Source organism: Balearica regulorum, chromosome 12, assembly GCF_011004875.1.
Source record: "Balearica regulorum gibbericeps isolate bBalReg1 chromosome 12, bBalReg1.pri, whole genome shotgun sequence".
Lineage (NCBI taxonomy): Eukaryota > Metazoa > Chordata > Aves > Gruiformes > Gruidae > Balearica > Balearica regulorum.
The window spans coordinates 6,559,033-6,573,587 of NC_046195.1; the positions used below are offsets into that span (position 1 = coordinate 6,559,033).

Genomic DNA, 14,555 nt, shown 5'->3' on the forward strand with positions numbered 1-14,555 from the left:
AAAGAATTGCAAACTTCCTCATGGTTCATTGTAAATGTAAATGACAGTTCTGTGTTAGGGCTGTAAACTTGAATGCAAAGGAGAAGCTGTTCCAAAAAATCCAGAATGTATTTGTGTTGAATGAAATGAGAATAAATGCAGTTGCACTAAAATAGGATGAGTATTAACATGTTGTAGTTTAGCCACACAGTTACGAGTAGTGGAGGAAGGAAGTAAAAAGGACGGGCTTTGGTGAAGAGAATGATGTAGCAGGCATGTTTTAAACAGTAGTAGATTCAAATTGAAGAAGTTTGCATGGATCTCTTATTTCTCTACTGTTTTGTAGCATCAAAGACATGAAGTACTGAAATAGTTTGGTAATAGTAATTTGTGCTTTTAGCAAGAGTATCTTCTGTGTGATACAGCTTGATAACAGATGAGAGAATGTCACATGGGACACACCCCCCACCCCCCCCCCCCCAACTGTGGAAGTTGCACTTCATGGTGTATTTGGCTCTCCATATCTTTTTATTAGAAATGTAGTGATACACTGGAGGTACTGAGAGAGGGAAGAATAAAAACTATTTAGATTTAGAATAACTGACTGTGGAGAGGGGAAGCTTTACAGGCAGAATGTGACTGAGAACTTGACATTGAATAGTTGAAGATTAACACCAACTGTGAGAAGGAATTGCTTTAATATACAGTTTGGGCTTTTGCAGTTGTTTAGGTAAACAACAGAAAAGATGCTGGGCATTAAGAAGTTTTAGGCCAGACTCCGCTAAAAGTATTGAAACTTTTTCATTACAGTATTTAACAGAAGTAGGGCTTGTCATTCTCATGTACCCCATAATAAGACATTGTTTTCAATTGCTGTGGACTTGGCTGAACTTTAACTATTTGCACTGAAGCTGTCAGAATCAGATTTGTTTTTCAAATTCAAAAGCTTATTTAACCACAGTTTAGTAATGTTTGAGAAGATTTTAAAGTTCCAGTTCATCTATCTAGAGAGCATTTTCACAACTCTTGCTACTTCTGACATAGATTGTGCATGTATATGAGAACCACAGGTCTATGAAACTTGTCCCCTTACGCCTTCAAATGGTCCCAGAATACTCAACATAATTCTGCCAGCTCAAGGCTACAGAATTAATCCAAGAATTTTTTGTAGCTGTTTATCACAACTGAATTAAAAGCAGAGACTGTGTTTGCTGCTGCTCTTAGTGACTTCCAGGCTGATGCCTAATCACATTAGGGGCAAGAGAGCTAGTAGGTCAGCTTAGCTGAATAGCTTAGAACGAGGAGCACCTGCAGAGACTGGGTCTCAATATTAGCAAAGCCGCGTTTCCGCTCAGGTGTTTGGAATGCTAAAGGCAGTTCTTTGAATGTATGGTTACTTGGGTGCAGTGATAACTACCTGAGGAAAATAACCTCAGGATCAGGAGACAGATGGGAGACTTATTGAAAGCTATAACCATACTCATTGGGCACGCGGAGAACTGATTACTGCCATTGTAGTCACTCAAAGAACCGACTGGTTTCTTGCGAAGCATAGGATGCTCTGAGATGACATTTTGGGCAACTGGGACTAAATATGCCCGATCTATTATGAGGAAATTAGGCTTTAGCAATCTTTACTCCTTAGTCTTTTTCAAACAAAAACCTACATCTAGTATAAAATTACACTTTTCTTGAACACACGTCCACTCCCACACTATTTATGGTAGGCAGCAGCAGCAGCAGATGGTTGAGCTGATGACAGAAGTGGAAGCCCTATACAGGAGTAAAATAAATGACCGAGTTTATTTCCTGAAGTAAGAATGAAATTACTATTTAGCTTTCAGAAGCTAAGTAGCAATTTACTTTTTCTTTTTAAGTGGCCCTCAGTCCCATTTGCCTGTAGGCTTTTTTTTTTCCCCCCATAGCTTGTCCCAGATGAATTAGCATAAATTTTTTTTTTCTTCATTTGGATTTTCTGTTTTACAAAAATGGGTGGTCTCCTTCATTAGATGGTCACGGTACAAACTTTGAAATGGTGAGGAGTGTTTAATGTGTTTGTGTTTTGTTTTTTTCTTTTATGAAATCACCTGGAAATCTGTTTATAAATGCAAAACTAGATGTGTACTGATTATTCTGAATTGACGGAGTTCATAAAACTCTCTAAAGTACTTAACAATAGCCAGCTAACTTCAGTTTTTAAAATAAATACTAGCTGAAGTACATGAATGTATGCCTTTGTTTAAAAAACAGTGTTGTCCAAACCAATGAACTTTTAATAGTGAAGAATTGCAGATTTTGATCTCTGGGTATAAGGAAAGTGGTGTGTGGTTTTTTTGTTTGGTGGTATTTTGTTTTGTGTTGGTTTTTTTTCCTTGTTTGTGTGGGGGTTTGGGGGGGGGTGTTGGGTTTGTGTTGATGGGGGTTTTTTTGTGTGTTTTTTTTCTCTTTTAACCACTGCACAATGTTGTCTATTTTGGAATGGTAGTTTTCTTTTCTTTTCCTTGGAGTGGTGTTAGTTAAACTCTGGGTTTACCCAAAAGTGTAACTTGAAACAGGTGTAAAGAGTTAAGGGTTTCTTGGTACTACAGACTTAGAATTATTGTACCCACAAGACTTATATAGGCTTCTCTTTCCCCTCCCCTTTTCCTGTTTTAGGTGAAATTGTGGTAAATGAAGTAAACTTTGTAAGAAAATGCATTGCAACAGATACAAGTCAATATGACCTGTGGGGCAAATTGGTTTGCACTAACTTCAAGATTTCCTTTATTACGGATGACCCAATGCCATTGCAGGTTTGTTATTACTCATATCACTACATCGTGACAACAAATGTGATAGGTAAAATGGATTTTGTTAGAGTACAGTGTCTGTCTCATATCTTTTATAAATGTGGTGCCTTCTAAAACAAAGCAGGCTAAATGACAAGGTTCCACTGTCCTGTTCTGAATGAGTTGCTGTTCCATCCCTTCACTGAGAATATCAGAACAGAGCACATTTGGTATGGAAGTACAGCCAGCTCTATTTACCTCTGTTTATGGAGGCTTCATTGGGAAGTGGTTTTACAAAAGGCAAAGCAGGAATTCTATAAAAACATGTTCCTCCTTGAAGAAGCTAATTGCAAATGTTCCTTTGACTAGACAAGCATCAGATCAGCAAAGCCTTTAATGCGTCCAAGTTTTATTGGCATTATTGATGGTGGACAAATTAACCATGAAATGAGTTTTCATTGTAGGTGCAGCAAGAAAAGGAGACAAACCAAGCTTTTGTCAAAGCAGAACCTGTGATACTCAAAGCCTCGATCAGTTTTTTGAACAGCACAGCATACAGTACTGTTTGGAAATCCAAGCTGTGAGCTATATGTTATTTTCAGTAGAGTTTTCACTTTCATTTTGGGCTTTTAAAAGAAACACTCCTCTAACTAGGCATGTGTAAAGCTCTGAAAGTAGAGAGGTGCTTATTCAGTAATGGTTAGTAAGTTTGACCAAAGCTACTTCAAAAAATTTATTTTTGACATGTAGCTGTTAATTCACCTTTCAGAAACAAGTTTTAATATTATGTCTTTCTATGGTTACAGTAATAGTTGGAGGTTTTTTATATCATAATATATATTTTACACTTGAGATTTATTGAATTTCTAGCAGCAATTTTCGAGGCTAGTAAATTCAGTGCAAGTAGTGGGATTATTTTGCATACTCCACCGGGGTTTCTAAACTGTTTGGTGTGCATTCGCTAGCACAAGAGAGCTGTTTCCACAGCCTCTAATTGCCTGTGAATAGGCAAGGGTGGTGCATGTCGGAGAAGTCTGGGCATGTCTGATTTTCATCATAATTTCTTCAAAGTTGTGCTGTATATCTGGCTGCAAACTGCAGAACTGCAATTAATGGCTATGAGTTCATGTGTTTCAGAAATTCCATTATAAAAACCTCCTCCTTGGTGAACATGACGTCCCATTAACATGCATTGAGCAGATTGTCACAGGTATGTCTAAAGCCTGTCATCATCCTTAACTATTTTTCACTTAGTTCAAAACTATTAACCGCTTGTTAGGTTGTGCAGAATTATTGATGCTTAAGGTTTAAGTCATTAATCTTCCTTGATTTGAAGAATTTGGTTTATTTAGAATAAAAGCCTTAAAAGCTGAATAAAACTTGAGGTGCCATGCAGGAGATGTATTTAGTTGGCTTTTTGTATTGGTTTTAAATGTAACTATAGTACTGAATCAACAGGTGTTCTAGGATAGACACCTGTTACAGCAGTACAAAATTTTGTTAGCAACTTTTTTTATATTCAAGCATCTGAATCTCTTCCATTTAAATACACTAGATTGCAAAAAGCACATCACGTGTACAATGTACACGTAGCTGGGATATTCAACAACATAAATGCTTGAGTTTTCAATCTTGTCTAATTCTTAGCAAGTTAGGAGCTAGTGGTCCTCAAAAACTTAAAAAAGATAATAGACACTTAATCAGAAGAAATAAACTATTAAATACTTATTTTGAAGAACCAGGTTTTCATTTGGTGGATACTTTAGGCTAACCTGTTTAAGAATGTTTTTCATCTTGTAATTGAATTTCATACAATAACTTTTCAAATATTCATTACAGCCCGGTTAAATACTTGGTTTTCTGACTGTAGGTAATGTAATCATTACTTATAAGTTTTGAGTACTCAAAGTTATCCAATAATCCATTTCCACTCTGGAAGCTGGTTGTAATCACTGTTAAAAGATTAATGTATATCTGAGGAAGAACATTATGAAGAAATGCTGTGCTTTTTTTTTTTTTTTTAAATGAAGAGGTGCTACTGACCTGTTACATGGTCTTGCACTAGCCCACATTTGTTTCCTCTTTTCAAAAATAGAAGTGACAAAATAGTAGCAGTATTGCAAGTCTGTTAATGACAGTTTTGTATGGAGAGATGTTTATAAGCAGGATGTTGCAATCTTCTTATTTAACATCTCATATAAATGCTCATATAATAAATTCTGCTAAATGGGAGGGAAAAGCTAGCCAGCCTCGAATAATTGTTCTGTTAAGTTCTCTCTCACATGAAATTTGTTGTTCCTAAATAGGAGAGGACTACAAATAGGGTGGGTTTTTTTGTGGTGTGGGTTTTTTGTGGTTTTTTTTTTTTTTAACTTGAGGGCTGACAGATTCTAGATCACTCTTTTGTGCGTGTTTGCCCAAGCTGTCAAATAGCATGAATGCTTGCAGTTTCATTAGAAGTTCTCTAGGAACCTTTTATGTTCAGCTTTTCCATTGAGGTTTGAAGCTCTTTAGAGGGAGAGGGCAGTATTTCCTGCCACACACTTGAGATTATTCTTTGTTTTTCTGTTATGCAAGTTTACCTGAAATTTAGTGAAGCATAAGCTTTTACTAACAGGAATTAAGGGGAGGTGTTCACCCACACTGCAGAAGATGTTGCTCAATGGTGGTTATATTGAAGGTAAATAGCTGCATGTGTCCTAAAACACTTGAGGTCCCTGGAAGTACTTAAGTTTAACCCAGGAGAATACCTGCAACCAGGCAGCTATGTCAGTTAACCACTCAACAGCTGCGTGCCCCAGTTTTCCCAGCTACCACAATAAAATCTCTGTGGCTTCTGTGATGCTTATTTTTTACAACTTAACTCTCTCTGTTTGAAAAGGAGATACATAAGCCAAGAGACACAGCCTGTCTGCAGGTCTAGACCAGCTGGCAATTTACTATACTTACATTCTTGAGTTTTATGTAAGAAATAAGGAGTTAATCTTAGTCTTAACTCCAGCACTTTTTTTAAACATCCAATTTTTTTTAAAAAAATCATATATATCAATTACTGTGCATCAGAAGGGCATGGCAGCATACACAATTAACTGTCTGGGAGCAAAAACTGCTCTTAGGAATACTACATGTTAATTCCTTGTCTGTGAAGTTGCTGATGGACAAAAATAATCTAGGCATACAGGAAACTAATTCAGCCACTTGTTTGAAAGGAGATGGATCAACAGGAGGACCTACAGATTTTCTACCTCAATTGAACAGTTGAAATATACTATTAAATGAAAAACTGTTAGCAGCATTACTGTATCTGTTTGAGCCAGTCTTGTGTTGTATACTTACAAGACACAGTCCAATAACTTTGTCTCTTCTTTACAGTGAATGACACCAAGAGGAAGCAGAAGGTCCTTGGTCCCAACCAAAAACTTAAATTTAATCCAACTGAATTAATAATTTATTGCAAAGACTTCCGTATTGTCAGATTTCGTTTTGATGAAGCAGGTCCTGAAAGTGCAAAAAAGGTACTACATCTTATGAAATCTTGCCTTGTGGTCATTACATGTAGCAGCAGCTGTGCTATAATAACATTTTGTTTTATGCTTTGGTAGAGCAGCAGGGGGGAAGAATTGCAAACTAATCACGTTCTGTTACAGGAGAATATCTAGATTTTTAGAGTAAAAATTATTAGGAAAAAACATAACATGATGTATTGACTGTTTCTTTTCATAGAAGATAAATCTGCATTTCTTATCATATCTGTTGTACTCTTAAAAATTACTAATTTATGAAATCATTTTAAAGACTGGAATCGGGATACTGCATTGCAGCTGTACAATGAATGTTTATATTTTTATGGAAAATGTTTGAAACTTTGTTACATTTTATGAAAGTAATAAGCTTAATTTACTCATAGGTAAAGTTTACTGCCTTTATATATACACTTCTTATTTGCATCACACAGTAAGTCCTCCAGTGAGCTCTTGGAATGACCAGTTTGTCTAATCTACACAAAATTACGTGCTTTTTCTCAATACTTTCTTAGAGAGGACTTGCATACCTCCTGACAAGAGGAATTACTTGTGTCTGTACATTCCTAGAAACTTCATTCCTTCCCCAGTTTTAACAGTTGTCATAAGTCTCAACAAAATCATACAATGTTACTTAACCTGATAAGGCCCAGATAAGTTTCTGTTATCAGAGATGGTTAGTCTGCATAATACTAGCTCACCAGCTTCCTTGTTCTGTATCGGTGCCGTAGGTTATTTGAGTTACAGCTCCTCTGACTTTCACGGCACCACTTCATGGCCAGGCGTGGCACAGCAATCGTTTCGTAAGGTATGACCCAGTTTGCTCACAGAGCTTAAGAATTCCCCTTCTCAGTAGGATAAAGTTTGAGCTTAACCCTGTAAGTCCTAAGAACCATCTGCCCAGACAGAAGTCTGCAGTTATCAGCCAAGTAACCGATGAACCAGTTGATCACTTCTGACCTTTTACCCTGTCATGGAGATCCATGGGCAGAAGACCAGTACTGAAGCGGACTGTTCTTTCCTTGCTACTTTTCTAGGTTCCTCCCTGCCTGCTGCCTTTGCTCTTTGTAACCTTTCATGTTCGGCAATCTTTCAGCAGTCAAGTCCCCTTTCACAGCTTCTCTGAAATGTCTGTGGAGCAGCCTATTAGTGCAATGTCGTTATAGCAACTGTTTCTAATTGGCTGTCACAGCTAAGAAGAGTGATTAGCCTGGAGGAGGGAGGAAGAGAGCATAAACCCAGCATCTTATTAACACTTTTTGTGCTGCATTTACTTATGCAAGAGCAAAAAGTGAAACCTTTTTATGAAGGTGCTTTCTTTATACGTTTCTAATTACATGGTCTAACGTGATTTCTTTTGATAGGAAGAATGGCTAGTTCTAGAGACAGAGCAGGATCTGATCTGTGTGGTTATAAATATAGTACTGGTGGTGACCAAAAGTGTTACAGTTGCCATGTGCAAATATCAGAATGTTCTCACTAGAGGGGTGGAAGAAAACTTGTACAAATGGTAGTATCAGCTGTGTGGCTACTATTGCAGTTTTGATGTATCAAGTAGGTTTCTGCAACTTCGAGTGGATATATGACAGAAGCACACTTTCACTGAAGGGAGATAAGGTTCTGTTAATCTAATCTAATGTTTCTATAATACTATTATTCTGTTAGCATTAAAATGTAGATGTCTAAAACCATGAGGTCCTTAGGTTGGGCCTCTTCTTCTCTCAGGATTTTGCTTAAATTATTTTGGGATGCTGGTGAACACAACTAGAATGATCTTACACAGCATATTGAATTGAGTTATTTTGTTCTTTCTGGCATTTAAATGATATGCTAGCACCACACTCTATCTATTCTATCTATCTATTCTATCTATCTATTCTATCTATCTATTCTATCTATCTATTCTATCTATCTATTCTATCTATCTATTCTATCTATCTATTCTATCTATCTATTCTATCTATTCTATCTATCTATTCTATCTATCTATTCTATCTATCTATTCTATCTATCTATTCTATCTATCTATTCTATCTATCTATTCTATCTATCTATTCTATCTATCTATTCTATCTATCTATTCTATCTATCTATTCTATCTATCTATTCTATCTATCTATTCTATCTATCTATTCTATCTATCTATTCTATCTATCTATTCTATGCACTTCAGTAGTAGTAGATATAAGAAAAGTTGTCCTGATGTTTAAAAATGAAGGAGGGTGGTCAGGACTGTTTAGAGTGCTGAAGGGCCTCTTTAATATACATTTACATCCAGCTATTTGTGCATGAAAATGTTGGTAGCTGTCAACTTGGAGATAATTGTGTGTGCAGGGAGGACCAAGACTTAAAGCGTAACTGAGTTCTGATGAGAAGGAATTCCTGCTTTTCTCTTTGGCCAAGTATGCTAGCATTGTCCTCGGACCAAAAGAATGTTGTAGAGAACTGGCCATGGAGTCAGAGGTGCTGGATGGGAGAGGCCTGTGGAGATCACCTAGTCCACTGTTCACTTCAGAGTTTCCAGGATTAGATCAGGTTAGCTGTGGATTTGTCCAGTTGTATCTTGAAAACCACCGAGGATGGAGAGCCTTCTTCCTCTGTAGGTAACCTGTTGCAGTGCTGCATGTTTTTCCTGATGTCCAGCTTGAATATCCCAAGATGAGTTTCTGGTTGCTGCCCATTATGTCATCTGGCAAGACTGAGTCTGTAACTACCTTCCTGGCAGTGGTTTCCTGCAGTCTCATTATTGTACAGGTAAACAAGCCCAGTTTCTTCAGAAGCTGTACTTCAGGACCATAGTCACTTTGGAAGCCCACCACTGAACACTCTCCAGCTTCTCTTTCCTTTTGACCTGGCCATCTAATTTCCAGTTGTCTCTTTGAGAAGAATCAAAATAATTGTCAGCTATGGGTTTTTTCCTCACAGATCTACTTATGCTCATTTGGAGCTAGATATGAAGACCTCCTGAGTAAAAAAAAAAACAAAAAACAAAAAAACAAAAAAAACCACCAAAAAACAACAACAAAAACACAAAAAAACCCCAAACTGGATAAATTGTGCTTAATGTGTTTTACGAAGGTTTTCTAGGGTGCTTAGTGTTGAGAAACTGCAGAACTCAGAATTTCTGTTGGAATCAGTGAGTTGTGCAGGCTATAATTAAAATCATGTCTGAAGTATTTGACTGAAATTTTTTTGAATAAGGTTTTTTCCACTTATTTCTAAAATAAGCAGAAGGGAAGGTGATGTTACAGTGAGCATTACAATCTCTGTTCTGCAAAGCGAGAGATATGCATGTTAGTGCTTTATAAATCACAAATAGCTCCCTTTAGCAAACTTTACATACAGTCAGCTATACAAATCAGAGCAGGGAGATTTCTAACTAAAAATCATCATGGTAACACAGAGAACTGTGATTCTATCAATAAAGCACTAGTAGGTCAAAATGAAATACCTACCTACTAAAATACACACTTCCAATGATAGGAGTATAAATGTCTCTTAACTTGTTGCCAGATGCTAGCAAATGTTGTGCTTAGAGCAATAGTTAAAGAAATAAAAACAATACACTTGATAATTACCATTTAAAAATGAGCTTAATATATGGAATAGTTACAAGGAGACAAGATAGTAACTTTATACACTTAAGGAATTAGTTTCATGCAGACTTCCTCAAATGTAATGGAAATACTCAGCAGCATTCAGTTACATAAATTGGTGTTGGCAAAGAGAAGGTAATCTGTTCCCGAGGAAGTGTCTGTATTTGCTGAACGCAGGGATAATGGAGAAAACCCTTTTCTAATTAAGCTGCCTTACTAGAACAGTGGGTATTCTGAGTCCCTTTTTGGTAGTAAGTGTGAAAAGAAGGATCCAAGTTTGAAAGCAGCCAGGCTTCAGATGTGGACAGTCTGACTTGATTACATATAGACGTGATGTGTGCGTGATACTGGTAGAACTTTCAGAGGAGTTTTTCTCTACCTTTTAAGCAGAAACAAATTGGAAGAACACATGGAATTTTGAGGTGAATTAGTTTATTATGGGGTAAATTATTATGAAGAAGCTTAAAAATCAATTCTATTAGAGAAATAGAATCATAGAATGGTTTGGGTTGGAAGGGACATCAAAGATCATCTAGTTCCAACCCCCCTGCCGTGGGCAGGGACAGCCTCCACTAGACCACGTTGCCTAAAGCCCCATCCAACCTGGTCTTAAACACTCCAGGGAAGGGGCCTCCACAACCTCTCTGGGCAACCTGTTCCAGTACCTCACCACCCTCACAGTAAAGAATTTCTTTCTAACATCTAATCTAAATCGACCCTCCTTCAGCTTGAACCCATCACCCCTTGTCCTGTCACAACGTTACCTTCAACATTACTTGCAGCCGATACATGCTAATACAATACTCTTTCAACATTAATCAGTCAAGTAAATATTTTTTTCCTCATTATTGTTAATAGATATTTGGGAGACAAGAGGTAAGGAATAAGAGGGAATGGAAACTCGTACTACTCACTATTTAGCAGTTTAATTCTGTTTTGTCTCCAAAGGAAGGAAAGCCAGTTGGGTGTGGGAGGAAGTGGAGGATGGGGAAGCAAGAGTAAGCAAGTTGGGGAAGTCTTAAGTTAGGCAGTGTGAAAGAAGAGGCATTTCACATTTCTTAAAGGAAAAGGAGTGTTGTTCCAAAAATCACAACACTCAAACTGAAAACTGCTATTTTCTAGCCACCGCAATACTTGACATTAGACTGAGAAATTAAAATGTATTAAAAGGCGAGGCTTTAGATGTTATGACTGTTAGATGATAGATAATGTGTTGCTTCACCATGCATATGAATCTTGGCAGTGCCCCAGAATGGCACACACCCTATAATCTCCTGTTTCCTAAATATATCTCCTTTTTCTCTATCCCTTTCTCTTCTGGAACTCCCTCTGTTCTTTTCCTTCAGGAAGCCTTTTTAAATGTGTGAGAGCAGTTTCAGAAACACATGCTTAATCAAAACAGAAGGAAAATTATTTATCTCCAATCTTGTTTCCTGTGCAATCAAATGCACGTCATAAACATCATAACACTTGGGATGGAGTAGAACAATTTTTTCCTAATTGTTATGAAGAATAGTATCAAACTCTTGACAGTTCTGGACAAATGATCCTGACCCTTTCTGATGTTTTCCACCTCCCTACCCACCCCCAAACTTCTGTATTACCTTGTTCTAATGGTTTATACGGATCACAAAATTGGTAATACCTCAAGAGACTGAGAATGCATGAGCAAATCTTATCTTTATGGTCTTTGGAGTGGGATTGGAGAGGGCGAAAAAAATTTTTTCAGAAGTAAACTTATCTAAAGGTATTTTAAAAAACAGCAATGTATTTTAATATTTCTCTTCAGGCTTAGGAAACCTGTATTTAGAATTCAAACACATTCTTGTACAAACAAGAATTCTAATGTGTAAAAAGTTATTTCAGCTTCTGAAATCCTTGTACTGTTTCCTCTCATGTAGATTACCTGTAGTCAAACCAAATTCAGTATTATGTATAGCTGGTATTGGAATTCTCACAGAAGGAAAGAAAAGCAGTTCTCAATTGGACAATTCATACCTTAGCAGCTAGGAGAAGGTGCACGATGGTTAGGGCTGAAAGCCTTGTTACCTGATAGCTTATTTTCCCAAGAAGACTTCCTGCCTAGGAAGATGAACAAGTTCTGTCTGCGGGACTCATCTGGTCCTAGTTGTGTGACTTTCTAATACCGGTGTCTGCTTGGAACAGGAATTGCAGTAGCAGGGGAAAAGAGTATCCTTCCCGTGAGTTTGTAAGACAGGTAGCCTGACTTAGGGAAGGAGGTGAAATGCAGGGCTATGCCACTTTGCACATCTTAAATATGACTGTTCAAAACTATCTTTTCCAGGAATGTTAGCAATATTTTAAAGCTCAACTCCTTGGTAAAATTGCTGTTGAAGAAGAGGAGGGCTTGCCCTGAAAGTATCATTTATTTTTCTCAGATAGATAGGGGTTAAACAGGGAACACTGACATAGGGAAATGGCCTTTGTATTATGAAATAATTACAGCCATTGTGTTTACTGCTTTTAATAAATGAACTTTTGAACAAGCAGCCTATTCTCTTGTTATTTGACTGAGCCTAAATATCTTCAGCTTTATACAACTGTAAATTGGCAAGAATACAAAACATTTTTGAGTTTGATATGAGAACGTTTCCTGTAAAACATGTTTGTCTTCCAATTTAAGAGCTTTCTACTTATGGTGATAATCTGCTGAGATCTGTGGAATGTGCTTGTCTTTTGAAATTTCAGACAATAAAACTACTATATGGATTTAGTGAGGAATAAACTGAAAAGGGGTGTGTCTTTAATAGTTGTTTAGTGTATTTCAGTGTTGAGTGGAATTTGTCTAAACTGTAAAAATGAAGCAGGATAATAATGTAGCAGGATAAATATATTAATTTTTTTTAATAGCAGATATAGAGGTCCTGAACCTGTATTGTAATCCACAGGTGGACTGTTTCAGCCACGCAGTACATCATATTGTGAGTTATGTCTATACTGTGGAACACGTGGGATCATTTTTCAGCTGCTGGATTCAAAAGCACAGCCATGGTTTCATATTTTTTTGGGAATCAGATCTGAATGCTTACCATCTCCAGCCCCCACGATTTTACACCTCTTAACACAGCACATATACTCTTTTTTTTTCCTCAAATGTGGCAAGTAAATGACAGAGATTTCAGCTGCTGCTTTTAAAAACAGGTTTTACTGTATTGTTATTTGGCAGCACAATAGAATTTTTTTTAATGTCTTGCAGTTCATCCTCAAGCCTTGAGAGTAGATCAGCATAGTAAAAAGCTTTTATCCTTCACTCCTGTAAATGAAGATGAGGAGTAGTTCTGCTAATATCACTTACTGCAGTGAAAAGTTACATAGGAAAATGGAAGTCAAATGTGTACGTACACCGATTTCCATTTTCTTTCATTGTGAATGATAGGCAAAAGCAGTCTGTTAGAGGCCAAGTATTATGGAATAGCTGGTTGCTTCAGCTTTGATTTATACACTGAAATCACAAGATTTAATAAAATGTGCATGGCTTCCAGTTACTTCATGATAGTTATTAAAAGTTTTACCAAATCCTGTAAATGACCTCACAAGCCTTCATTTGAAAAGTCATGCTAGACTGTTTCCCAGGGACACTTTTACTGTTTGGGTTTTTGGGAGTTCTGCCCCACCTCTGGAAAGTCCTGTCCTCTATTTCCTTTTGCGGTTTCATTGTAGAACTGGAAGTGTGGTGAGAAACATTAAAGCAACTGTTCTTCTAAGACTTGATAGGAATTTTTTTGTTGGGGAGTGTTTGTGAAAAAACATGTTCAACTCACGTTGGTCTACAGTCATTGCTGGTTTTATAAATAGTGAGGAATGTTCCTATCAAAAGCCAAAGTAAATAAAAATATGGCCATATATGTTGCATACAAGCTAGTAAAAATACAATACCTTTCTCCATCTGGAACTTGGCATAAGTGAGCTCTCAAGTTTTTTTCCTGTGGCACAATGCTGCCAGTAATAGTATTCCTTCAGTTGTGGGTCGTGCAAATCTTTCTTTCATGTCTATGACAATAAGAAAACTTTCCTTCACTAACAGAAAACAATTTCTTGGATGCACAGAATGTTTTTCAAAAATAATATCCAAACCTGCTAAACAGTGAATAAATTGAATCAACATGTTGCCAAACATAAAAAGGCATGGAGAGTTGAAATGAAGGAAGAAAATGGAAAGGAAAAATTTTACGTGGTAATAATATGAACTTATACTATGGCTTTGTCCCTAATTAAAAACTGTCGCATGGAATGTCTGTGTATGAACATGTAGAATAGAGTTTTGTATTTTATAACCTCCTTTTCATTAAATATTTTCTTTCGAGATAGGGCAGGTACATTTTAGTAAAATGGAGAAGCACGTACTGAGGGAAGAAGGCAAAGCTAAAGACTCCAAGTCCTGAAATTTTGAGAATAACAGTGCCAATCTCTACTTGAAAGGTTTTTTTCTTCCTGAATTTGATTCTACTAGGTATTAGGGGTTTTGTCAAATCTTTTGTATTTCTTAGTGAATATCCCCATTTAAAGAGACAAAGGCTAGCAAAGCTTGACTGTATTTGAATAGTATGTAATGCTTAAACCATGTGCTGCACTCTTAATTGTAATAATCTTAGGGTTTTACCAAAATGAACAATTTATATGGGTAGAAAACCAGTTGCTTATGTGATGCTGGTTCCGAGACTGTTGCAAAG

General features: G+C 36.9%; 1 protein-coding gene across 4 annotated transcripts in view; it reads left to right on the forward strand.

The window, feature by feature from the left end:
• MTMR10 (myotubularin related protein 10) overlaps window positions 1–14,555 on the forward strand; it is a 42,055-nt gene that overhangs the window by 12,400 nt on the left and 15,100 nt on the right. For 3 of the 4 annotated variants that reach the window (XM_075764226.1, XM_075764225.1, XM_075764228.1), the window contains 3 exons: window positions 2,635–2,771; window positions 3,885–3,957; window positions 6,120–6,262. In XM_075764226.1, coding sequence (XP_075620341.1) covers window positions 2,635–2,771; window positions 3,885–3,957; window positions 6,120–6,262 — 353 coding nt within the window. Of the gene's footprint in view, window positions 1–2,634; window positions 2,772–3,884; window positions 3,958–6,119; window positions 6,263–8,462; window positions 9,023–14,555 lie in introns of those variants that run through there. The other variant, XM_075764227.1, reaches the window with a different exon arrangement.